Source organism: Cottoperca gobio, chromosome 3 (assembly GCF_900634415.1).
Source record: "Cottoperca gobio chromosome 3, fCotGob3.1, whole genome shotgun sequence".
NCBI lineage: Eukaryota > Metazoa > Chordata > Actinopteri > Perciformes > Bovichtidae > Cottoperca > Cottoperca gobio.
In genome coordinates this window covers 22825384-22853343 of record NC_041357.1, presented here as the reverse complement: position 1 = coordinate 22853343, position 27960 = coordinate 22825384, and the positions used below count along the sequence as shown (strand labels likewise).

Here is a 27960-nt window from a genome sequence, read left to right as displayed (position 1 = left end):
CTAAAATATTCTATTGTATTCCTCTAAAGCACAGAATAAACCGGCAAACCTGAAGCCAAAAGGGAGAGCTGACTCCCCGGAGTGCCTGAGCTGCTCTCTGTTTCTCCGCTCCCTTCCCCTGCGCTGCCGCCCGGTACATTGACTCCGGGAGCAGAGGCTCCTTAGCAATAAATAAGCTCCAAATATAGAAGAGGGGGAAAATATGATGAGCCTGCCTGACATTTGTCTTTAAAATAAAGCTAGCTGCACGTCAAGTTTGAGCTTAATTTCTGGAAATAGGCGGAAGTCGCCTCGGATCATGCATGGGAGGCTAATTGAAAAGATCAGTTGGAGCACTTGTGGCAGGCATGTCACTTTATGACACCGCTCTGCTTTTGAAAATCGCATCGTCACGACAAATAGTAGCATGATAAAACGACCCTTTCTGTCTGCATTTGGATATCACTCAGACAAAATTGGACGCTACTCGTTTACCCTCCGAGGGAGACTTCGTTTTAAGATGGCCAGGGGCTACGCGCGGTCACAGAAACAAGGGCGCGCCTGGATTCTTAACATATTAAAAGTGACATGCAGTTTCCCCCCCCCCCTTGTTTGTATTTGACAACAAATGCTCACAGCCACTGCAGTCCTGTTGTGTGCAGGGTTGTGTAGGCGTCTTTACTCTGAAATATGTCACAGGACTCTGCTTTAAACTACAGTTTAATTTTATATAAATGATCAAAAGGGGCCTGTGTATAGCCGAGTGAAAACAAACCGGTTTAACTGAGTAACATATCCATTTGGGCCGCTATGTGTAATAATCTTCCAGCGTGGATCTGATTGATAGTAAATCCATTATCATCCCTCCTGCTCTTTGGTAATTCCAGGATTAAGTGGAATTAATAGACTTCTTACGCTAAAATTGGCCTCCCCGCATTAAGCAGTCCTGTTCTGCGGGTTCTCCAGAGCTGCTCCGTCACCTCTGATTTATAGCTATCATATAAATCCTCCGGATCGATAAAACCGTCAGATAAGGACATCACATAAAAATCAAACTCTCCTAAGGTTAAGTCTTAATCATGGCACAATTCCCTCAAGTGCCCAGAGTCGATCTCGCCCGCTGGCGCTGATTATGCGCCTTGTATTCTATTACAAGTCGACTAATAGGAAAACATATGGTGTCAATTTGGACGCTCCCCACCATATACACCCAGGAGTTATTAGCACAAAAGCCACCGAGGCCGTCGCGACCTTTAGACAACCCAAAGGGCCGGGCCCAATGATATCTCCTCGGCTATTCGCACCAGACATCACACGCCAAGCCAGGGGAGCATCCCATTATCATCAATCCGCTGCAAAGCAGGAGCACTGGGTATTGTACACAGCTTTGATAAGGCCCCATCATTTCTATAATGGAACACTGGCTTGCAAAAAAAAAAAAAAAAGAAGAAGAAGAAGAAGAAGAAAGAAGTCACAGCGCTGTTGCTATAAAATAAGAATATAATGCCAGCAGTTCGTAAAAAAAAAAAAACAATATATATATATATTTTATCACAGGTCACAAATTATGAAACACACCTCTTCACATCAAACAATCCAACTGTCATGTGGTTCAACATTGGATTCAAACATATTTTTTGGTTATCAGTAATGCGCACAGAATACAGCACAGACACGTCATCAAGGTATATGGAGAATAATAAAATAAAATCAACCCACACACCTTCATCACAGATGTCATACACCTCTTGTCCAGCAGCAAGAGAGAAAATGTTTCATGTTTATCCTTTTTGGTTTCAACACACACCAGGAATAAGACAGATATGTGGGCCACTTTAAAAACACAGAGGCCTATAAGCAACTTCATGTACGATGTTTTTTTATTGGCACCCACGACAATATGCTTGTTAATATTTATCTTCCGCTGTGAGTTCAGTCTGCACCTAAAAGTGAGGCTTGCGGTTATAATATGAGCATTTTCTTTCTAGTTCATGCTGTCTGTCTGTGAAGAATATGGACTAATCTACATAAGACATTATTGCTATTCCTCATGTTTCATGCAAGGCTCTTCTCTATGCAGCTAATCTTGTATGCAGCCTGGCAGCCAGCTCTAACGCTAATGCAGACGGCTGTGCAATTATTTAATACCAACTCAAGCAGAAACAAAAATCTCCCTCTCAAACCAACCCCATCTATTCTCCCTCTCTCTCTCTCTCTATGGAGCAGGACGACGTGTGATTAACTTGTTCAATAATAACTTCTCTACCTATCATTGCAAAAAATAAATTAACAGCAATGAAACGGTCATCAAATAGCTGAGAATATTTCGCCCCTGCACCTCAAAGTCATGCAAATTTTATGCCTATACATTTCCTTTCGTTTAAAGTGTTCTTAAAGTTGTTGCATTATAACAACCCGTGCATAATGTCAGTGGGTGTTGCTTCCTTACAACCGCATTAGAACTTGCGGTTGTAATCAAAAGTTGTAAAAATGAAAATAAAAATGAAAACAACTTACTGTTCTGCATCATTGAGGCTACGCCAGACTCCCACGTGGCTTGGGTGTGGTATTCTAAGCGTCACAAGGAAAAAACAAAGCTGGTTAGCATCATTTTCACATCTTCAGTTTTTCACAGTCAAATTATTTGACTATTATTTGAAATTATTATTTTTTACTATTGTTTTTTTTTTAAATATAAATTAAGTTTCTCATCTCATAGTTCGAGTATAATGCTTGGGGATCTTTGTGCTTAAAACATTATAGATGCATAATGAATTTTCACATCCTCAGTGTATGTATGTATTTTAATTAAACTTGCCTGGAAACAGAGTTGACTGTCCACTTTATAACAATTTAGTCAATCATCTGCCGTTTTCACTACTTAATGTCTCCCTATAGGACAAAGCAAAACAACACATTAGCACAGCCACAGCTATACTGATGCACTTATTTTTTCTGCATTTGTGCCCTACATTTACAATGAACCTAAATGCTGTTGACAAGCAAATACATGAAAAAATGAGCGAGATAAGATTATTCTCTGTTAGGCCTGTTTGCAACAGCACTTGTCAAAAATAAATTCAAACTAACATCCAGCCGTGATATTGGGCCTATAACTCTTTTACAGCACTATTTCTTTCAAGGCTTATAAAGTAATCAGCCCTCATCGTCTCAGCAAGTATTTTCTTTTACTTGATACCCCTCCTCTTGTGGAGTCTATCGTAGAAACTGTACAGTGACACACGTTGTCTATCTCGCCTCACTGCTCTGCAAAAGTCCAGACCAGGAGGGGGTACAAAGCTGGTGTACAAAGCCTGCTGGACTCCCAACAATGCACCCCCCTTTTCTGCCTCCGTATACCTCAGACCCGGGGCGAAAACTCGGCCTCTGCGACTAGAAACACACAGCTTCCCCACTAAACACACCAACAAGTTCAGATTAATACAAAGAGCCGGAGGCATGCATCCACCCCCTCCGGGACCATTCACACACTCTCTCACACACACATACACGACCGTGACCCCGGTGCCGCTAGTGTGTGAATGTGGGTTTTGTTGGCCCTGCTTTTATAGAAGAAGATTTTAAAAAGTAATTTCTTGTTACAAATATTTGGTGGTTATTTCGTGCTGCTGGTGCGGGTTGTAAAGCGGGTTTAAAGACACAACAGCGCAGTAGGGCGCTCAATTGGAAAAGACAAATGCATTAAAGAAGCTATTGACTGGGAGACAGATAAAAAGGGGGCCAGGGAGGGAGAAGTCTGAAGTTTTCGTTTTCTCCCTCCATGCAAAGTTGTGTTGTGTGCAGAGCAAAATGGCCTGATAGCGACGTCTATAACAGACTGTGTTTAGTCCAAGGCTGGTCTGTGGGATGCACGCAGGGGCCGCCATTGCATTTAGATTGTAGCTTTCTTTCATGTTTAACAAATAGGCTGCATTAATCAAATTCAGATTCCATCACATTGGCCCACATAGCCTGAGTTAGCCTGTTTAGCATAACCTAAAATTGCCAAAACAACCACTAACTAATTCAAATATAAGTATTGTTGTTGTTGGCCTACTGTTATGAGGTCAAAGATTAGGTGGAATACTAATAAATATATAAAACAGCCTTTAAAAAAATAATAAGTCTGACCAGCCTGAAAATACACTGTAGTCAGTAGCTTTTTAGCCTTGTAAGGTCCAAGTGGTTAATCATTTATTTAAGGTCGAAAGCTCAAACGTTGTTGTTCCCGAGGTTAACTACGATCTAATCTGCATTTCTTTTCCTTTAGTAATCCGTAACAACAATGTCTTAATTCAACATGCTTATTCTGGCCGCGCTCACAACATTCATATGCAGAAATAGTGCATGTAGGCCTTGACTACAATGGCCCGGGTGCAAGTTACAGGCTAACAAAGAATATATATTTATTTATATATATATATTTATGCCTTCATATAAATGCATGAATTCATTTTTTTTTTTTTTTTTTACATATTTAGTGAATGCATTTAGTGAATTAGTTATTAGCATGCATGTAGCCAACAGGTTTTATCTCAACTCAAAGGATGAACAATGTTAGTGTAGCCAATGTTAACATAGGCTATCAGTTTCTGCTATCAGTCTTTTTTAATTGTATTATATTTTAGGTTTAATTATTTTCAAAATTACAAAACAAAAACGCTAAATTAGAGGAAAGGAATACATCTGTTTTATTCTACTAATTTGTCTAACTGTGTTGACAAAAAAGTTTAAAAGCAGCAGCAATTTGTATCAATTTTCAGTGTTTTATTAAATTATTACAATTATTTGAAATATGATTTACTATCATAGGCTGATTGGCCTGTCAAGATAGTGGCTGACTATTTTAAAATACTACACAGCCTATAAGTGCTGAAATGTAAAAGTAGTTTAACTTGCTGTCATAAAGGGAAATAGCTTTTAAAAAAGGGAGAAAGTTGTATTTTCTCTGACACACAAACACGCTAAAACGGGCCTCCTCCCCAAGTGCTTCATGGAGCTTTTTTTGTAGAAGGCGCTTGGGTGACTCGCCTGCATGAATCAATCTGACACCTTTCCTCAACGGGTCATTGCGTCCCATTCTCCACGATGATCACTGTCCTGGCCCAACGTGACTTTTTACTCTTTGGTGTCATAAATAAGCGGTAAGCTATCCGTAGGCCTAAACACACCAACAAAATCGAGCAGATAAAACAGACAGAGGCGCTAAAGGCTGTTCGCACTTTGGAGAGAGTCCAGTCAGAAGAAGCTGCACAGTCCAAACGATAAAACACCCACAACCTCACCACTGAACCTCAACCTACAGCCTAGAATAAATGACCTATAATAATAATAATAATAATAATATCAATAATATTATTAATAATAATAACAATAACACATATAACAATAATAATGATTAATAATAATAATAATATATAGTCAGAATAATAACAATAATAATTCCATAATTTAATAGCACAGACAAACTTTAAGTCAGGATCTCACCTTTTTGGGGCATCCTGCGTCGTTGTCAAAGTCCTTGGTAAACTATAGGCTACAGCCTAGTTCTCCACACCACAGAAAGAGCACAAAAAAAGCTGACCAGGATCAGTCTCTCTCGGGAAGTTTAGAAGAGGAAAAATTAGTTTCCAGTGGTCTTCGGCGGAGACGGAGGGGATATCCCTGTGAAGGGGACAGAGATTGACAGTGAACTCAGATGTCAGGACGCACGGAGTTTGGCGAGGATGTGCGCTGGCGTGTGAGAGAGCGAATGAGAGAGTCGGAAAGAGAGTGAGTGGGGAAGAGAAAGAGAGAGAGGGGGGGGGGGGGGGAGGAGGAAACGAGGGAGGGAGAGTGGTGGTGGTGGTTTGAAGGAGGAGGGGGTAAGAGAATGAACACACCTATGCTGATTGGTGATGGAACAAGTGTATTAATGTATGTGTTCCTGGTCTGCTGTGTGCGCCTCGCCTCGCCTCCCTCCGCCGCTCTTCACTGGCCCATTAGCGCGACCCGACCTCTGTCATCATCCCCCATATAAACACTTCCCCCTGCACCACAGCGAAAGCGGGAAATGGGGCCGAGCCACAGCGAGAGAGAGAGAGAAAAAAGAGAGAGAGTCTCGTCTTCCCATCCCACTAATCAGCCCACGCATGCAAATACCCTGCGCTCACTTGCTGAATATTGCCCTATTGCAAAGCAACTGCCTCGGAAATGTCCATTGGTCGGAAGGCTCTATTCTTCCAGGCTGAATTGGGTCTGCGCAGGGAATCTGAGGCATTTTCAGCTCCAACCTGAGGCTAACTAGTGCTGCAAGGGGGACGGGAAGTAGCAGCACACGTGAATGTTGGCACTTATAACACTAAATGAAAATTACAAAGAGCTGCAGCGTGTTTTTTTTATCAAGCAGCCGATGCTTTACAGATGTTAGTAATGTTATATAGACATATTTTGTTATTGTTTTTTCATTTCATAATTATGATGTTATGTTGAAAAGTTTGGAAACATGTTGCAAAATGTCACCCTTGTTTATGTTTTTTTTGTAGTTTCTGCTTCCAAGTGTCAAATGTGGACCTGCAGGAGGTATCACTGACATAACAATTTTCACTTTTACAATATACAAAATGTGCAAATAATTTACACCAATTTTGCTCTCTTTGCGAATTAAAACACATTAGAACACAAAGACTTAAATCTCAAATGATTCCTGAGATAAGACTGCATACAAAGTGCAGATGAGTTGGAGAGTGTTTATTTATTTATTTTAATGCAAAAGCTCCAAATGGGAGCATATTTACTTTAATAATCTCTTGCATTTGAAAGTGGCACGGACCTGCCTCACTAAAAACAATTTAAAAAAAATGTCCACCACGTGCTTTTGTTGATTATTTTGGGTATCACCTTCCCCTGAATAGCCTTACCCCTCCTGTCAACAAGAACGCCATGCGTAAAGAGCGCAGCCTTTAGGCAAGCTCCGGTGCTTTTTATGGACACATTTGCGAGGCACGGCGACGTCATTTCTGCGACCTGACAGCAAATAGCACGCGTAAATAAAGTAAAGCAAATGACTGTGTAGCCATGACCACACGCTCCCAAACTGCGCTGGTTGAATGACTGGCTATTAACGCACACCTCAACGCACCCAAAAGCAACCCCTCTGCGCCCGTGTTTGAGCATACACCCGGAGCTTTGGGCAGCACCAGTCTCAGCACTGAGGAGCCCCGTCGCTTACTCCAAAAGGAGGAGACCCGAAGGGAAGAGAATGAGGGTTGTATGGATGTGGAAGCCAAACTATGGCAGAAAAGGGGGTGCATGAAAGGGCAAAGAGAGAGAGAGAGGGGAGAGAGACAGGCATAAGCAGGGGGAGGGGAGAGAAATTGCTTCTTCTTCTTTTTTTTGGATGGGAGGCCATGAAATGAAGTCATAGAGGCCTACACTTGACTTTCTTTGACATGTGAAAAAGTAGAAGTCAGTGCTCATCAATAAAACACTTCGGAGGTGAAAGAGGGCTCCCTAACAACCATCGCATTCCTGACTATGGGTTCAATGAGTAGACAAACGACGCTGCCAGAGAGAGAGGGTGAGAGGCAGAGAGGGAGAGGGAGGGAGGAAGGGGGAGAGAGAGAGAGAGAGGGACTGCCCGGCTTGAATGGGGCCCTCAGTGGGCCGGCGAGATAATGAGCTGAGAGGACCGGCTCAAACTGTCACCGAGGGTCCCGCGGTGAGGAACAACACTTTGGCCAATACTCCTTCATCAAACAACCCGTAAACTAAACGAGCACATTCATCTGTTTCTCCTTCCTGCATTGTTTCTACTCACTTAGACTGGTGGCTCAGCCTATAGGCCTACCGTGAATGGCCGCAGCTTATATCAGCTAAGGGGGGGGTTCCCAACATTTTCACGTCAAGGACCCCCCTATTAGACATGCATTAGACCACAAACACCCCCCCCCCCCCCCCCACCCGATAGGAGTTTGTGCAATGAGGGGACCTCGTGTTGGTTATGATTTACTGTAAAACTGAATGACTGGACACGCTGAAGGTGGAGCCCAACTTTCAAACAACAGACATTATTATTCAGAATGAACTCTTTTTTTCTGTAGGTTAATGGAGGGATATTCATTTCTGGTGAGAGAATGTAGTTTAATTAAATCTAGAAACGTATAATATGATTGCTGGACCAAAGAGGAGTCTGAACTCCTGCAGTGTTTACTAAACTATGCGTCCTCGTGTCGGCCAGCCATAGTGAGACCATGGTGGCTGCTGAATCAGAGCTGTGGCACCTAAACCACAGTTATTGTTTTGAGTCATGAAAGAATTGTTTATTTAATTTCACTTGCTGGCTCAATTCTGTAACACGATGCTAATAAACGTGTAACCTCTCGTCCAATGATGTGTACAAATGTGGTCTCATTTGAAGAAGAAAAAACAGCTTCCATCCCTGTATTTAAAATACTTGTGGTTATAGCCTACCTTTGTAGTGCAAATGTTATTGCCACTCACTTGTCACAGACTGCAGCTGTCAAAAATTCACACCACTAACCTGCCCTCCCTGAAAAGACAGATTCCCTGATGAGTGTGTCAAGTAGTTTTCTTTGGAAACAATACCTCCAGTAGGTTATTGATTTCTTTGGTTAAGCTGTAAATCCGCTCCAAGAGCTAATTCGTTGTCTCCACTCTCGGGAGATTTCAGTTTTTCTTTCTTCATTCGCATTTCAAGTAGACCTTCATCTTTATCAGAAAATAAAATGGGAGAAATAGTTCCTATATATTATTTGTATGTTTTGTAAGGTGGTCCAGATTTATGTGGAAGCCTGTAAAAAAAAAAAAACGGGATAGGCTGATGTTGGGAAAGCAATTAGCCCAATTCGGATTAGCAGCAACTAATGCCACAGGCCTTGAAAAGAAAGCCTAATCTGGTCGCTATTTTCCCCCTGAGGCAATGTGGTATTTGTGCCCATCTAGAAACTTTTAAATGCAAAAAAAGAAAGGAAGAAAGAAAAAAAGAAAAAAAGAAGGGGAGGGATCTGGAGTGAAAAACAGTGACATTGTTTTTGGACAGGGAGAGGGGTGTAGTGCAGGGTAAACCCCCCTAATTTAGTTCTTATTTGGGATTACAGTTTACTCTTTACAGGCTGATGCACATTTATACGAAATAAATTCATCACGTGTAAACCTGGTGGAAATAGTGCTTCCATTTTTTTTTTTTTAAACCTTTATTTTTAAATTCATGAATACTTGTTTGCCTTTGTGATGATCCCCCACTGGAGGTCATAGTTCATTCACCTTTTATATAGCAGGACATCTGGGGAGGTCTATTAGAAAATGTTACAATATTGTTACAATATTGTTTATAGTAAATAAAAGATCCCTCAGATGTGCAAAAAGAAAAAGTGGAGCTTTGATCTATATCCCCTTATTTTTTTTTGTAGAAGAGAAGTTGCGAGTTAGTTATTTCTTTGGGAAGTATACACTAAATACACTGTTTTGTTTTGTTTCAGGACACCGCTGCGTGCACATTATAAACCCTGTGTAACTGTTTACCTCCTACAAATCCCAACTCTACCTGCTGCCTAATTAAAAATGTGAATGCCTTATATTTTAATGCACCTGCTTTTTGCACTACTAAGCAAATAATAAAATCCAATATTATGCAATTTATCATAAATTATTATTTGTACTATTGTATTGTTGATGATGAGGATAATAATAATAATAATAATAATAATAATAATAATAATAATTTAGTTGGTCATTTTAATTTAACTTCTTTGTGAATACTGTTGGCAGTAATATAATGGACTATGAAGGTTAGTATAAATAAATCAATTTAAAATTAAAAAAGAAAAGTAAAAAGTGGAAATAGATCTACCCTACAATTGTTACTATTATTGTTATTGTTAATAATCTTATTCATACAATTTTTTTTCTGATGTTCATTTTGTGATCTCAATTATCACTACAATGTCGACCTGAATTTGTAAGCTGTATTCTTGTTGAGATGACCTGTCATCCATCAAACAGCCTCGGACTGTCAGATTTATTCTCTCTAAAGACATTCATTAGGACTTCGCTGGTTTATTTGCATAAATTATTTGCACTTTTACAATGTGCAATTCTGTTTTTATCAATAATAACTAAACAAACGATTTTTGTGCAGTTCTTTCGTTAATCTGCTTTTTCTTTTTAAAGCGTGCTGCACGTGGAGCGCGTCCCGGAACAGATCAATTTATTAATGTCGACTTATTAAGTAAATATAAGAAAACATAACTCCATCAGGAAAAAAGGAAATATTTGCAGATGGTCCTTATTTTGATTTAGCATCTTCCTTTAAACATGTTCCATCACAATAAATGTCTACGTACAATATACATGTACTGTATTTTCAACTGAATTAGGGTGCACCCACCTCCTCATGCAAATGTATAGTTTTTATTTTTACTTATCCATAGTGCACGGTCTTTGAAGTTTGTGCAGAGACAAGGAGAGGATCGTGGATTGCATGTGCAGCCCACAGAAGGTGTAGCTACAGTCCACAGAAGCCCTCTCCTGGCAAAAGGCTGAAGGCTGGGATAAACACCGGGGCTAATGGTGTCACAGCGCTGCTCGGCAAGCGTGACAGAAAGAAACACTGGACCCAAACATACAAGAGCCTGGACCTGAGACGTCCAGTCTCCCAGCTACTCTTTGAAAATCAGATTATAACATTATATTTTACGTGAGAGATAAAAAAAAATGTTTTAAAAAGTGCATAGGCTATGAAAGCTCATTTCATTAGAGGTGGTACTAAAATATATATATATTTTTAAACACATCACTACAAGTATAAATATAAGGCCCAGGCACTTTTTTATAAACCAAAATCAAACTGAAAACCCTCGAGGCGCACATGTCAGTTTTACTGCTTGCTTGCTTGCATGCTTAGTTGTACTTATAAATTTGACAAGTTTGTTTTTGTGCAAATTACAGTCAACATTTGGAAAAAAATATGTAACAACACGACCAATAACTTATTTAACTCAACATTTAAGACAAAATATTAAGTTGTTTCTGCAAAAAATCGCACATGGATTGCAGCGCGAATGAAGAAGCGCAGCCAACAAACAAAGTGAAATATTCCGCTGATGGACAGCGTCATTTCCACCGCGCTTGATGGATCGAGCAGAGCTGAATAGATCATACACTTTCAATTTACTGTACAGGTCGAATCTTTTAATTTCCACCCGGCGTAAAGCTCACAATAATAGGCGCTTTTTAAAAGGAGTGACGTGCGCTTAATTCCTCATTGAAGATCGCTAATTACACGCTGTAGCTACGTGTGTGTGATAGATGACAACAGAAACAAAGTCAGCTCGCTGTGTTCAACTTTGTGTGGGTGTACCCCTCCTGTGGGCTACACAGAGCAACATGCAAGCCCTTAACCCGTAATTTTACCTAATGTTGCCCATGCATCAGGTTTATAATCAATCTGCATGCACGTTTCTGCTTTACATTTACTCTACATCTTTTAACGTTTGAGGAGGTTAGGAAAAGTACATGTTCAGTGTTTATATTTTCTCAAAATAAGAATGTAAATGCATCAAAGCTTTAAATATTAAAAATAAATTAAATTATAGTCCGTTTAAACTCACCGGATGAAAGGCAGCAGCTGAGTCTGACCGGTATCCTGTGCGTATAAAGTCGCTTCTTCTCTCCCCGGATCTCTCCTCCGTGTCACAGCGACAGAAACTTATAGGTCCCGATTAAACTCTATCTACTTTTGGATCCGTCGTGGAGTTGAAATGTCAATGAGAGTGGGAAAAAAATCTGCGGCTCTTACTAGCAACTTTCCCTTCAGCATCAGCCTCAAGTTGGCAGTGATTGGCTGGAGCGACGGGTCGACGTCATACCTTGGACAGGACACAGAATGGGGAAGTGCACAAGGTAGCATATACATGTGCAGCACACCGGCCTGTTTACTGTCCCAGTGTGTGCTGTGCACACGGACTGACAGTTAACACCAAACTCAGCAGTGGCCACGTCCTATTTTTTCTTCATTTGATCTTATTTTACTTTATTTTTTACTTTATTCCACACTGTCCCCTGTTGTGCCAGATTAAAAGATTGTTTCGCAAGAAACAAAACAAGGTGTTTCTACAGTGATTTTGAGAATAAAAGACATACATGGAGAGAGGTTCTCTGAATTTAACCTGCAACTGAAAATACATTAGTAAAATACATTTTTCATTCTATGAAAACAACATTCAACATGGACGATGTAGCCTGGTAGTGGTTTTCATTTGGAGTTTTAAAGTTTTACATGGAGAATTTTTGCTAATTATTGTTCATTTAACTTTAAATGTATGAAAACTTAACACTCACCACAATGGATTTTGAAAGCTGCATTTCCCCCTGCTGCTTGTAACAGTTACTGAGGAGACAGGGGCGGACTGACTAAGGGGAATAAGACATGAGCAAGTAGATATTTGTTGTTGTTTTTTAAATCTGAACATGCTCAGTGTGCAACAGGTGTGGGCAGAACAGGTGCAGGCAAGTCTCACTCAGTAGAATGGGTGGGACCTATGAAAATGTCTCTCACTGTTCCTCATGATGTATTTGGGCAGTAGGCCGAGACTCATTTCCAAAGCTCTGGTATTATCCTGACACAGCTCTGTTTCAATGACTCAAATGTGTGATCATAAACATGAATTATGTTGGAGACAATTCCAATGTTTCAGCCTGCGCTGAGAACGTTTTATTTCTACAGCCCTATAAAGATGTCATAATGGGGCTTTGGCTTCCCTTTTACTAAGGCGGACTAAAAGCCTCGAATCCTATTTCACAGCCTCTGATGTTTGTGTCAATTTGAACAAGACGGTGAGTAAATGGGCAACCACGCCGTCGCCTGTCTCTCAGGAAGAGACCGGGGCAGCGCAGGTACGGGCCAGTCAGGACTGGCTGTGTTTGGGCCATTATTTGGAGGGACAGCCATTAAGAGGCCTTGATACTGTGCAACGCAGCAGGGTGCTCGACATCCGCGCTAGAAACCGCACGGCTTGATCCCTGCTTATCAGGCTGTCAATAAAACGAGATGGGATACAGCGGTCGAGCCAGGTGCTCCCTTTCCCTTCCCACACAGCCCCGCTCTCCAGAAGCAGATCAGGCGTAAACGCAAATCTGTCCAGCCGGTTTTCCCTCTGCCGTCACCACGCTGCTGCACAACGCCCCCCCCTCTCTCTCACACACACTCACACTAAACCACACTGACAGTTGATTCAGATTTTTAAAAAAAAATGAATATATGGAAACTATTTTGCAACTCAAATACTCATAATAATAAATATCAGCCTATATTTGCATGTGCTCTCAATCTTCACCACTAATGCATATTCAGCAAACCACATACATTTCAATAAAAGTTAAATATCTGAAATTATTCCCAGTTATATGTTGATGTGGATGTGAACAGGCCTGCATGAACAACATGTATACAACTTATGGGGAATATCTTAAACCTATGAGAGCCCTGTACGAGCTTTCCAGGAATATACCAATCTCTTGCTCGCTCCCACTGATCAAATTTGAAACAAATTGTGTAATGATCGACCTCCCCTCTCTAACCATGCAGAACATTATGCTGCCATAGCCTACGCCTCATGAGCTTATTGTTTACTGCCGCTGTAGCAGACAGAGAAAAATGTCCAGGGGACCGAGCACGTTACCAGAACGCAGAGGGTGCAGGCAGAGCTGATGCTGCGTTCAAAGGGGGCATTTTATCCACCTAAATTAGGATTAATTGCAATGGAGACAAGGAGGTAAGTTTTATCTGAACTTCAGGTTTAAACTGGCTGTGAAATAGGCCCTAAACATTTGATTGAAACGTTGGTAAATATATAAAGATATAGGCTTTTAATTGCAATTTCCAGTCATTTTGCGTCAAAGGAAACTTGATAGGACTATTATAGTAAAAGTTGTAAAGAAAGGCCAAAATGAGTCAAACTGGAACCTGATCTGGCATGGAGTAAGTACAATTGTCAGGCCTGTTCCTGCTGACTCTGCCACTCAAACAGCAGGCATGTAGTGGGCAGAGATGTTTAAATTGGTCATCTGATATTTTCAATTTAAGATACAGTGTCCAAAGATAATATAGCCTAATTACCCCCACACACACCCCACGCACGCGCGCGCACACACACACGCGCGTGCACAGACACATACTCCTCGTCTCTCTCTCTCTCCCCCTGTGTGAAATGTTTTAATAAGCCCTACACGCTCTGTGTGCAGAGTTTGATTTGTTTTCTCTCCATGCTCCCCGGCCCTGGATCGAGACATTAGCCGAATTCCCCCGGGGTGATTGGATGCAATTTGTCCGGAGTAGACAGGCACGTCCTGGATGTTAGGAATTCACTTTGGCTCAACGTGACAAGTCTGACTTCGATCTACAATTGCATCTGAAAGTGCAGCGAGCGGAAAGATCCCATGCCATTAAGTGTTCTTCTCCCCTTTTTCCCCCCTTTTTTTTGTACAAAATAACAAGATCCTTCATTTGCTCACAAATATTCATAACAATTCCATTTGCAACACCTCTAATCTGCTAGTGAGGCCTGTGTGCATCACTAAATGAGGACTGTGTTGGCAGTGGTGCACATGGTCAGTCCGAGTCAGACTGGAGAGAGAAAGTCCAAACGAGGGGATATTATGCCCCAAATCTATGACCCTTTAAATTAGATTAAAGATTGACAGTGGGCTGGATCTAAAAAGGAAAACCGGAAGACTGACACCTGCCACGCAGACTTGCCTGTGATTGATTCTGATGCTTCGTGCTGGCAACAATAATGCTGCTGTTTTGCGCAGGGCTGAGTAGGCGCATTTATCACTCGCTTGCCAGGAGTGGCTAAAGTCAGTGTCCGTGTCGCGCTGTGAGCTGACAGGGGAAAATGGGAGCTAACGAGGTTGTCAGATGTCCTGACAAGACAAATGAGAGCTCGTCACTCCCTCTGCTTTAATAACGTTTAATGGAAACGTATTGCACCGTTCAAAATAAAGTGTTACACATACCGGGGTCTGGCGGCGACGCAGTTAATTACGCACGGCGAGGTAAATTACGCATCAGCTAAAGGGTGTTGGCCTGGATTCAGCACCACCAAACAGGATTGTATCTATATAACACCTATGATTTGTAGTTAACAGGCCATCTCGACCTTGGACTTTGTGCTGTTACTTTCAACGAGCAATTACACTAAGGTTGATGAACAAGTAATTAAAGCAAAATTGACTTTCCAACATCTGGTCAGTTTAGTCACAATTTCTTTTAAAAAAAGGTATTTTTCAGAGCAACAGCAACAACTTGAAAACATATTTACATTCAAAATAACATGTTAATTGGTCAATAGAACAAAACAAATCAGATGTGCCATATATCAGAATGAATAGGTTTGTTTTATGCTGACGTATGCACGTTATGTAGCCTGATGAGCACATTATATTTTCATTTTAGGAGGACACAAAAGATGTCATAATAAGAACCTTAAAGATTTAATATCATTCTTAGTGTCTTCTAAGCAGTGATAAGACACACAAATAATATGTTCTTGCTCCAACATGTATGCAGCCTATTTACCTCTTTAGCTAAACTTATATATGCATTCAGTAAATTATGTCAAGTTCTGGTGTTCAAATCCTGGAACTGGAACACAACTCTGATGACTTATTATCACGTGTAAATGTGTATATGAAATGTAACTCTTGTCACCTGTCACAACCTCTGCACTGTTTCCCCATCACTCCTGTAAGGACTGTGATCTGACTGATTTTTGCGAATAACGTTGAGCGCCGAGGTTGTGCATTCTCCTGTGTAATTCGTGGTGTGCGATATAGCCAACACACGGTATGGTAGTTATGGTCATGATACATAATCCCAAGGGCAGGGCTGATGCTGGGCTATAACTAGACCATTTAGCAGTGCTGTGGGCTGTATTAGAGACTTTCTACCAGCCATTTGATCATATCTATTCGTTAATTTATTTAATAAACTCCTATCATATACAGCTGTTCCATTTTATGAACACCCATGATGATCTGCTCACTTTCATGTTGCTATGTGTGTTATGATGCTTTCTGTCAGAATGACTGGAATCAGCATGTTTTTTTAGAGGATAAATAAATAAATCTGGCAAACGTTGCGTTTAAATGAGCTGGGGAAACTAAGCACGAAATTATGACAGATTAAAAATTAGAAAAAGAAAAACGTGTGTTTCCCCACAGATTGTTTTTCCTGCAATACTTCATTCAGTATGATGATTAATTAAAAATAATATAGGTTATGTATCAGCCTAAAAAAAAGGGAGTATTCCGGATCTCTCCTCCAACAAATGAAGGTAACAACTCATTACTTTGCATAGAGCCTCACCTCCCCACGATTCAACAAGCACGGTGAGTGACAGGTGATGGGATGGCATTTGTAAAGATCTTATTCGGCCCCTGTTCCTTTCTTTCCTGATTGAGGGGGCGGAATGTGCGCGTAAAAATAGACATAATTTCACTAATGTCATCACCTGGCCTCTGGCACTTTTCTGTGCAGGGTCGGAGAGGCCGGAGCACCTGCTGCAGGAGGAGCAGCGAGAGATGATCCGAGGAGGAGAGGTAATTATACTGTCGGCAGCGCTGCACACATGGTCACATATTGAAGCACCCAGCTGCACAATTTATAGATGGATCGGATAGACACTATTTTTCTGCTTAAAATTGTACAAACAAAAAAAAAGAAATGTTAAAATGTCCGAATAAATGCGCATGTAATGCCTGTATTGCGCACAGGCCAGTGGGACCTTCTACAAACAAGCCTATAGCTCCAAGCAAGAGAGGAGACAGAACATAAAACACTAAATGTGACAAACTCAACACAGATCTGTGTGATATGTATAAATGGATGCAGCGGCACAACGCTGTACGTGAACTCACACAGATAACTGGGCTATGTAAAACAACACACACTAAATCAGGCAATAACGACGACAAACCGTCTGGAAAATGGACGCACATAGTGTAGCAAGAAATCACTTCTTGTCCCCTCCCTCCTTCTGTGTCTGGATGACAAATGCTATCCTGGAGTAAATATTTTGAGGATAATTGAACTGATTGTTATTTGCAAGTTTCTCTGTCTTGAATATAAAGGCGGCGGCGTGACTCTGCGCGCTCATAATGACTTTCAGACAATTGGCAAGATATATTCATAATGTGGCGAATCTTAAATCGCTAATATGCAATTCTGCGGAATACGTCAGGATGCATCATTGATTTTTGAGTTTTTTCCCCCATCAAATGTTCTTTTAGCACTGGAAATGTGACTTAGATGGAGATCCAGAGGCTCTCAAAGGACCTGAAAAAGCTCGTCGTTAAAATGTGACATAAGCTGACCTCGTCACTGCTTTTAAGAAAGCTCACTAAAGGCTTCCAAACTCTGAAGGGAAGGGTTAGAAAAAAATGTGCAAGACATAATGCAGACAAAAAGGCGAGAAAGGAAAGCGAATATGTTTGTGACTCACTCTGGAGGCACTTTGTTGTACCTTGAACATATAGATTATTGAGGATTTCTGTGAGAAAAATAAAGATAACTTTCGGGTCAGTGCTTCACTATTGATCTTATTCACTCCATCTCTTATAGGCCGGTTATTCAGCAGCACCCCGCTGTGGATACACACCACATTTCAGCCTATACAGTGTTAAGCCTGCGTACTGGAAACATAAAGCCTCTGTATAGACCACGAAACGTTTCTAAATCTAATCACAAACGAACCGTAATTAGACAAGTAATTACCGGCGTAATTAACAGCCTCTTTCTGCTCGCTGTGCTTTGATATGGACGGGCAGCGAGCTCTGCGCTTTATGGCACACAGACAGCAGCAGCGGCAGCGGATAAAGTCTTTATTATTATTGCTGGAAACCCATCTGGTAATAGTCTTGCCCGAGACCTCCTCCCCTCTAATCAAGGTTTTAATTAAAGACGGTTGAGGGCCATGGAGAACATGAAGGCCAGTAATTAAGACTAACATTGGACCCTAACAGATGCAACCCTCCTCCTGCGTTGGTGCAGAAAAGGGAAGCTCACAAACCATGACGCGCACAGTCGTTTATGCATAGATGTAATATTCAATAAATAATGATGGTTAAACTCTGATTGGCGGTTGCAGATCATCATAATGCATCACAACACGGAAATATAAACAGGAAAACAATTATTTTTTATGTAATTTGCACCAGGTTTGGATACTATCAAACATATGTCAGACTATAAAAGGGGAGTAAACTCTATTTCATTTACTGACAAGAGTCTGGGGGTTTGTTTTAATATTTCTTTGACATGTATTGATTTGAGGACAGCTCTGGGCTTTTGTTGCAAGTGAGAGCCTCCGGTAACCTTCCTTTAGTTTAATGCCTTCGCACTCTAGCCGGTCTTCTGAGGATCCAAACAGGACGAGGGCTGAACATTATCATCAATATATGATCATCAAATACATGAGTGCAGTTGAACACGCGCGTAAAAGTTGGTATCACACATATTATTCCACTTAAAAGGAGTCGCGTTTGGATTTTAAATTAAAATATTTTGAACTTTAAAAAAATAAATTAAAAAAAGTAATGAATTTATCTGAGGTTATGATTCTTAACCCAAACTATCAGGACGATTTAAGAATTAAATTAGATTCCAAATTACAGAAATGATCTCTTAAAAAGAACTTATTCTGATATAATAAATTGATCGCACATGAATGATCCAAGGTAAAAGACAGGTTTCAGTATAGGTACTACAATAATAAAGCGGCAAATCATCTTAATTGCTAATCCAAACCTGAAATAAAATGGGGATTTATGGGATTGTTTTGCATATGTTGTGCGTAAAAGTGCACCTGGAATCAATCACGCAGACCACGTTATACAAAAATACAATAAAACTGTGTCATGTGTGGTTATGAATATTCATCACATTCGCTTCAATCAGTCTCCACTCATCTCCTGTCTCTCCTATGCACGCACGCACGCGCGCGCGCTCTCACACGCTAAGAGACTTCCTCCATAAGTTGCATTGTGGAAGTTAAAGATTTGCCCCTCTTCAGATGGGCCAGCAGATGGGCGGACGTTTAGCCAAAATCCCCCGCAAAGTTCCCTGGCTGCTCAGCCACCACTGGAGAGGGCCTGCAAGAAGGCTGAACTTTGGCTTCTCGACCTCGTCACATCTCCCTTAACAAATGGCAAACTTGAAAACGAGTCAAGATTCAGACCAGGGAGAAGCAGCGGGAGAATAATGTCAGGTAGACCCAAAGTAAAAACACAATGGAAGACTTCATCATTACTCTAGCTTTCTCCTATAAGCACGCATGCAAGAAAAATCAGCGACAAAATGTTCCTTATACTCATAACATATAGGAGGTGCCACTAACAACTATAACTTTGACATACAGTAACCTAATGTATGGTTATATTGTTAAGTTTTATTGTAGGATAATCCTATGTAGCCAATTCTACTAACATTTAAGATTTCACCTGAATATCACACATAGGTGACACATCGTATACTTAATGGGAGGGCTGTGCTTTCAATTAACTGGTCATTTTAAAACAATAAAAGCAATAAAAACAAGTTCAAATGGAGTATATCTGCAGCTCTTAATGCAAACCAAAATCTTACAAAACCATGTTCAGATGATAACAGATGGAAGAAAACTTGGCCTGTGTGCTGCAGCAGTTCTTCGCCACACTTTGCTCTCCATCGTCGCCACTTGTGGAGCTTTTCTGCCCCCTAGCGTCCAACTGGAGATCTACACATAAATACTCTGAGCGACGATGTTGAAGAGTTAAATATCAAAACATGCTGCTGTGTTCATTTGCGCTCTGCTGAAGAAAGGTGACCTGGTACTGTTTGTATTCAGGTGAACTGGTTTGCTGAATGATTACTTTCACTGTTTGAGTCCACTACCTCTTATGCTCTGAGTTTTTACATTAATTAGAGTATATAATGAAATTAAAATGTGTTTGTTTATTTGTAAGTTATGTTTATTTATGTTTGACATCACTTGAAAGAGGGACAGGGGGTCTGAAGTGTTTTTTACTAATTATAATCTATATTTTTGCTGCAAGATGCTGTAACAGTGAAATGTCCTGCTGGTATTAATAAAGCATTCATTACTGTAATCTTCTCAAGTCATTAACTTAATTCAGTTTCCTGATTTAATAAAAAATAAACGATATATTTTTGTCAAATAGGTGGTTTTCACATCATAGATCATGACGAACAAATGTGAATATAAAAGTATATCAGGTTTTCTGTATGTTACACTTTGGAGCTGTTAAATAAAAATATTTTTATGGTTTTATGCAAACATTAACATCTTAATGGCTGCTGACGCATATTTATGTTTTTAAAGTCATTGTCACACATTGTTCATTGATGCAGTTAATGTATGTATGTAGTTCCCTGGTGTGTCAATAGAGATGACCTCATATCACAGAGTTTATGTTGGCAGACTACGTCCATCCATCAACTTATCACAGTTCTAATACTGCTCTATATGCCAGTGATATAAAAAGAGTATCTCTATTTACAGTAAGTATTTATGAATGTATTATGATTATCTGGAGCGTAATAGAGAAAATGTGTGTCAATAGACTGTGACTGTTTAAATTCTAGTGTCATGTTATCACCCATTGGCTATGTACATGAATCACAAATCTCATGATCCATTAAATAATAAAGTAATTTTAGAAAGCATTAATATATAACCAGTGTAAATAATTAATTTAACTTTAAAAGTACTTTAAAAATTCATTTGAATACACACAAAGGTTGCCATTTTGAGTTTTGGGCCAAATCAAGAACCAAAGCAAAAACATTTCAGAGCATTAAGTGTGATTTTTAATTCACTGCTAACTTTTATTCACTGATGGAGAGTATAACAAACTTTATACATCTAGATTTGACCAATCTAAAAAAAAAAGATGACAAATCTTTCAAATCTAAATGTATGTGAGATATACAAATCAATGTTTCTGTGAATGTATAATAGATTTTCACTTTTATTTGTAGCAGTTCTTTTCATGACAAACCCGCAGAGGCGTTAACCAAACCACCGTTTTCTTACGTTTACAGGAGAACAGTTCTCTAAAGCTCTCTGCTCCAGGTATACCAGCAGAATGTAGGCAATTATCCAAAATATCACAGTAATGTTAAAAGAATGAGGCTTAATTTTCCATCTGATTGCATGGAAAGAAATGTCAAAGGTATTGGATTGAGACCGTTGTTTTAATCGTAAAGGGGGCACAGTGAAGCTTGATGAAGAGGTGTTATAGTTTAGCTGCTCATGCATAATCTAACCGATTGATCAGGTGAGCCTGAAGCCGATATGGACAACATATCGGCTTCTTCCTTGGATCATTTTGAGAATCTTTCAAAGTGAAAAAAAGTGTTTTAGACATATATACAATAATTACTGAGTATGAACTGATTCATTTGATGACAATATTAAGGATTTAATATTTATATACTGTACATATATATATATTTCAGCTTTGGAAATAACTTAAATAAGCGAACAGATGTGGCATCTACAATAGACACACTGTGTGTATGTCTCGCAGTATTTTGTCTTGTAATGGAAATGTGTTTCCCTTAGAGGATCTGTCTCTCCCTCTCTCCCTCTCTCCCTCTCCGTCTCTTTCTATGCATGGAGGGAGGTTGGCATTTACTTGACAATCCTGCCTTTAAGTGCAGGCTTTAAGTGCAGTGTTTTTATCTACACCTAAGATAGCTGCGGACCAGGACAATTTAACAGGCAATTTAACTGACCGTGTGTTAGTGAAGCTGTCTGAGTCCCACTCTCTGCCAGAGCGCCATGGCATGATGGATGTAGGCAGTCTGGGCTAGGTGAAGACACACACAGACACACACACACACACACACACACAAACACAATCCTATTGAATACACAGATACACAGACACACTGCCCTGCCATATTTTCCCAATACAAACGCATATGGGCCAATCCACAGCCAACCCCCTTCCATTAAGTCAACATCTTGTGCTGGCGGTTGGAACAGTGTGGGGCTGGAGTCAGGTCGTCCAAATCCGTCAGTAAGAGGAGGCAGAGGCGTTTGTCATCCTCCTCTCTGGGCACCATCCTCCTGGAAGAGAGAAAGGGGGGACAGAGGGTGGTGGAGCTACGTAGCATCTGGCTCTGGTAGCTCCAGCTGCAGGGAGAGAAGGGGACAGGAGCTGCGTTGCAGCCCAGGGGAGACACTCTTACTGCAGCCAAAACTGCTCCACCACCATCCTATCTGCTGCATGGAGGAGTAGGGAATCAAGTTCGACAATACGGAGAAAGAGTTTGCAGGTGTTGTCGATAACCTACAGTGTGGAAAAAGGTGTGTTACAGAGAAAGTACAGATTTTCAGTTTCTCGATTACCGTTTTAATTATCGTGCCAATTTTGCATTGATCCGAGTTTGATTACTTGATGCATTGCTCTGAGAAGAATTAGGGTCATTAGAGTATGGACAAAAACCTCTTCACATCACATATGATTAAGGTCTTTGTGGCTACACTTAGCTACATAGTGTCCTCTGTCACAGAACAACCCTGCAGCGACAGCACAAAGGCTGGAAACGGCGTTTGTTGCACGTGCGCACACTTGAGCACAGTTTCCCTCAAACATGCCACAGTGCAGAGAAGGTGTAAAGAAAGTATCGTAACGACAACTGACTAGAATGTTGGACCAGAGGAAAATGTCACCCAAATGATGACCCATAAATCACAGGCCACAGTCAGCCTAGAGACAGTCTTCAGCATGTAACATCAGCACACAAATGTTAAGCCAGTGGCGGACATTTAGCACCAGACTCCATCGCCTCTGAGGCCACTTTGTCACAGAACTATGTATGATTCAAAGCCTGAGGACGGCGTTTAGTATTAGCACTTAATGTCCCAGTGTGTTCCAGGATTTGTTCTCAGGCAATATAATTATGCTGATGGAAGGAAGGAGATCAAATTAGATGTTTTGAGGGAGAGGATGAGAAGTACATGCATTTGTCTTATTGTGAAGTATGACCTTTATTGGGGGGAGATCTAGAGGGCTGAGGAGCCCCTCTCCTCAATCTGAGATGTCCTCTGGGATTAATTAACCCCATTCTCCCATTAGGCCTCTGGGATTTGCAATGCTTAGATTGGGAGAAGTCTACATGAGAAGCCTACATGCACTGTGCTTCTGGTCTCTACCAGGTGTGTGCACTTCCTGTTCCATTTTAAAAAACATCCTACCCCCCATAACATGTCATAGTAGTGTGAAATCTTTGAGTTTTTTGCAGGACATGGTTTTGTATGCCCTACTCCCCATTAAGGATGACTGTAGCTACATGCAGATGCTGTAAACCACACAAAACAACATATAGAATTGCAAGTGAGCACCAAATATCAAACAAGGAAACACATTTTTTTTGCACTTCTTCCTTAAATGCAATACAGGCCTTTACCACACTGTTGTGGTTAGCTGGAGAAGCTAATGAATTTAGCGGCACTGATCACAAGCATCTGTTTGATGTCACTAATGATGTGTCAAGGGGGCTGCCATGTGCTATTGTTCTGATCGCCTATAGATGCATGTCTGTATAATGTGATAAATGTCATATTCTCAAAAGAGAGAACACAAATTTACTATTCTTTCCGAAAATTGGACCATTAATGTCAATCATGTGGACGGCTACAGGAAGCCAGAGGGGTGCCAGCTCACACAACAAGCGCTGATCCCACAGTCTCATGATGACGGTCCCCAGACGGTCTGCTGTAACAGCTCCAGCTAATCTTCTTTTCATGGTCTTCATTACGACCTGTCAGGACATAAATTGACAGTAAATTGCCATGTTTATTAACACTGCACTAAAACAGCATCCTTAACTGTTCTGCCCCCTCGTGCAAATGTTAATGTTTAACAGTGACCAATGGGATCAATTAAGATGCTGCATAAAATGATGCTGCTCCCAAACAAATCCCCCCCCCCCTCACACACACACACACACACACACACACACACACACACACACACACACACACACACACACACACACACACACACACACACACACACACACACACACACACACACACACACACACACACACACAAAGGGCCTCACATTCACAATCCCACCTTAATATGCCTCCTCAAACATTATGTCCTCTGTTGATGACCTCTTTGAAGACCTATTCAGACAGACACTTGCTCGCCACATATTTGCAGCTCGAGTAACGATGGGAAGGGCCATGCTTCACGGAGCACTGCATCAACAGAGTCTTGAGTCTGAGACTTGCTGTGGCCTTTGCCATATAACACAGTAATTACTAGATCAAATCTGTTCAAATTGAGGCAACGTTGTTCTGTGATCCCTTCTATACTAATCAGCACGCTGAGGTATGGCTGTGCGACTATAAATTGCTGACTTAATTAAAACCAGGACCTCTCTGTCATCTAATTACAGGGAGAAAAGGTTATTGCTTCAATGCAATTTTCCAAATATGATTCCTTCACAGTTATTAAAGGCTCAGGCGTCGTTTATTGTTTCAGATTTTTCAATATGGAAATGGCCCCGGTGACAGACGTAATGACTCGGGGAAAACGCTTCATCTCGATAGTGGCCTGGCACGGCCATTTGTCTAAGATAAGTGGAGCGGACAGGAACGGGGAAATGTCATGGGAGGCATCCCATGATTGCCTCCACTTTACAGTTGTCATTAAACAGAGCAAAGGTTTCTTTTCTCCTATGTGGCAGCAATGAGAAGTTTATTAATCTATCCAGAATAGTAGGGGCGGTGAGTTATTATAACTATGAAAATTCACAAGGGAGAGGGAAATTGTGGAGAGTAATTGTGTGATGAGAGACTCTATATTCCCTGTTATTGTTCGGTCAAATCAATATTCTACTTCACCTTCTCCACCGACCTAAAACCTGACACAAAACTGTTGTAGAAGGTGACACACAACTCATATTCATTATGAACAACACCGGGAAATCCCAAGGACACACCGCAACACCAAACAATTTGTAAAAAAAAAAAAAAAGGGAATTAATTTCAGAGAATTAAGTTGCCTAAAGAAAATAAAGCAGAAGAGTAATTTAAGAAATAATGACATGGCAGTTTCAAAAGTTCACAACAACAATACATGTGCAACATTCTCTCACCTACAAGGATGATGCACAGCAGGTAGGCTGGCTCTGGGTAAATCAGCACATGGTTACGATAAGCTTCATTGTTTGTTGGTCAGCCAGTGATTGTTTTAGTCTAATATGCTTATATATTACATATTTTAATCAACAACTTGTGGGAATTGAAGCATCTAAGATACATTTTAGGAATATTTTATTCTATGGCTGCAAGCTAACAATTACTTTCATTATAGATTATTCTGTCAAGTGTTTTCTGAATGAATCGATTCATTGTTTGCTTTATAAAAAATCAGAAAATGGTAAAAATGGATGTTATAATTGACCATAGCCCAAGGAGAAGTATTCAAATGTCTTGTTATATACAGACAAATCCACAAGATATTCAGGTCACTATCATATATGATTAAGAAAAGCATCAAATCCTCACATTGTGAATCAATACATTTTCTCATTTAACATTAAAATCATGTTATAAATGTTCCTTTCTGCTCTCTGGTTTAAAGCTGCAAAGGGCTAACCTTGAAGCAAATAGGACCATGAACTTAGCCTTTTCTTGCCATGAGTTGCAGCTGACTCTTGTAAAGCACACTCAATCGGTCAGATGCCCGAGCAACAAACTGGCATCTGGCATTCTGGCATCATCATCACCCAGAAGGTACATTTGTTCAAAAAGATTTAAGAAGAGACTGATTATTTTTCTTTATATATATCCTACATCAATCCTCACATGAGACGCATTTCTTACTAAGGTTTAAACTTTTTTTAAAGCTTTGAATTTTTTTGGGAAGTCAAATTCACTTCCATAAATTAGTGTAAGATCTCAGATATTCATACGCACTTAAATATTCACATGTTCAGATTAATTTTTCACGCATAAACAAACTACAAAGCTTTCATTGCACAAAAAAAAAATTGTGAATCAGATAAATACAGTTTGTGGCTGTGAGCGTTGGGGCAGGAAAAGGCCACAACAGAGCAGTATATCCCGGACATTAATGCTCTGTGTCTCCCACCATAGGGTTTTCTTAATTACATTAACCAAATGCCTTCTGCAGTGTGTGTAATCTCATGGTTAACTGAACACCCCTGTAGCTGCAACCCCCCCCCCCCCCTCCCCTTTCTATTCCTCAGTGAAATATTCATGTTGAAAGCCACTCTTCCCAACTACTTTCTCTCTCCAACATGTTAATGCCTGCACTTGTTCAGCCACGCTACTACTGTTTGAGATTAATCTTAACTTCCCAGTAACCTTCAACACATAGCCTCAAAAGCATCCACTATAATTTGGGATTAAGACGATCAAATGGTATATATTTTAATTACAGCGAGTTAAGCGCCATTGCTTAATTTTAAACATTTCTAATGTTTTATAAGAGGTATTTTTGTCTTAGATCAAGCTTGTGAGATGCATGTTTAATATCAATAAGTATTTTTATTTTTAATATAGCCCCGAATATATATATAAAAAAAAAAGTGTAAATCAACATAAACTTTATAAAGTACATTTCAGAGATGTATCTCACTGGGAAAAACACATTTGTATTTCTTCATGTCTGCACAACACACTGATTCAAATTGACCAGGCAGGACTAATTTAAATACATTAACTATTCATTAATTGAATAAAGAGACTAGTTAGCCCCAGGGTCCTTTTATAATCATAAACTGGGGTGTACTGTTTATGCAAAACAGCAAAGTGCCATGTGCTGGCTTATTATGCTACTGATGAATGGCAAAGTACATGTTTCTCCTGCCCACGAAGAGGATTAGGCACGGCAAGTTGTTTCCAGGGTACAGAGTCTGCTCTTCCACATTACAGCATGTTGAGATGCGTCTGAGTAATGTGATTCTTCTAGTCATCTTCATGTAGATATGATCGCAACCCCCCTTTCTCAAAACATTATGTCGCAAGCATGAAGTTAACAAAAGCAGGACACCTCCACACTGTGACACTAACATACAAACTGCAACAGACTAGAGCTAGTGTTGCTGACTCGTGCTTGTCTAGGTTTAACACCCGGATGAACCGATAACATCTTTTCTCTCCCAATACCTCCCAATAGTATCGACAAATATTGAATATGATCCACTACCAATGTTCTCCTTATCCCAAATTTAAAACCTCTATACCTCACCTGCAACACAAGTTGGCAGCGACTGAAAGTAATAACAGAAACACTGAATTTCATAATGACATTGACAAAGAGACTTCATGGTGACAGGAAGTGGAATAAGTTAGATTTGCACATTAAAAACTGCTTGCAATTGTTTTTAAATGATGGCTTAATAGAGACTGAGGAAGCTTATCATCCTGGCTGAGTTGGATACAACAGCAAAGAAAGCAATTGTTGTTCTTTTTAGTATTTGTTGTATTGGTTTGTTGGTAACGTGATTTCGCTCAGTCATGTAACTTCAAACCAAATATAATTTGATTTATATAGCCCAATATCATAGCATACGACACCCTCTGCCCTTAGACCCTTGCAGCAGATAAGGAAAAACTCCCCAAAAGAAACCCCACAATTAAGGAGGGAAAAAATGGAAGGAAACCTCATGGAGAGTGACTGCGGAGGGATCCTTGTCCCAGGTCGGACAGACGTGCAATAGATGTCATGTGTGTATAAATCTATGCTCTCTTCATATCAAACACCACAGCGGAAAGGAGTTATTGACTTTATTGTGCCATCTTTGACATTGAACAGGATGTGTGTGGTTGAGTGTCTAAACTAAGGGATTGTAGAAGGTGAGGAGGGGAGCTGAATCTTATATTGTATTTTAGAAAAAACAAGACCCTCCGGCGTTGATAGAAAACTAACA

The 27960-nt window shown here is 40.3% G+C and overlaps 1 protein-coding gene across 3 annotated transcripts in view; it reads right to left on the bottom strand.

Annotated features, from left to right (window-relative positions):
- Window positions 1–27960, bottom strand: part of pax6b (paired box 6b) — a 39585-nt gene that overhangs the window by 9674 nt on the left and 1951 nt on the right. Inside the window, exons 1-3 of one of the 3 annotated variants that reach the window (XM_029456115.1) lie at window positions 11589–11699; window positions 5467–5643; window positions 2497–2550 (exon numbers count right to left, since the gene is read on the bottom strand). In XM_029456115.1, the coding sequence (XP_029311975.1) occupies window positions 2497–2550; window positions 5467–5479 (67 nt within the window). In that variant the 5' untranslated portion in view covers window positions 5480–5643; window positions 11589–11699. Of the gene's footprint in view, window positions 1–2496; window positions 2551–5466; window positions 5697–11588; window positions 11700–27960 lie in introns of those variants that run through there. The other 2 variants (XM_029456105.1, XM_029456097.1) reach the window with 2 other exon arrangements.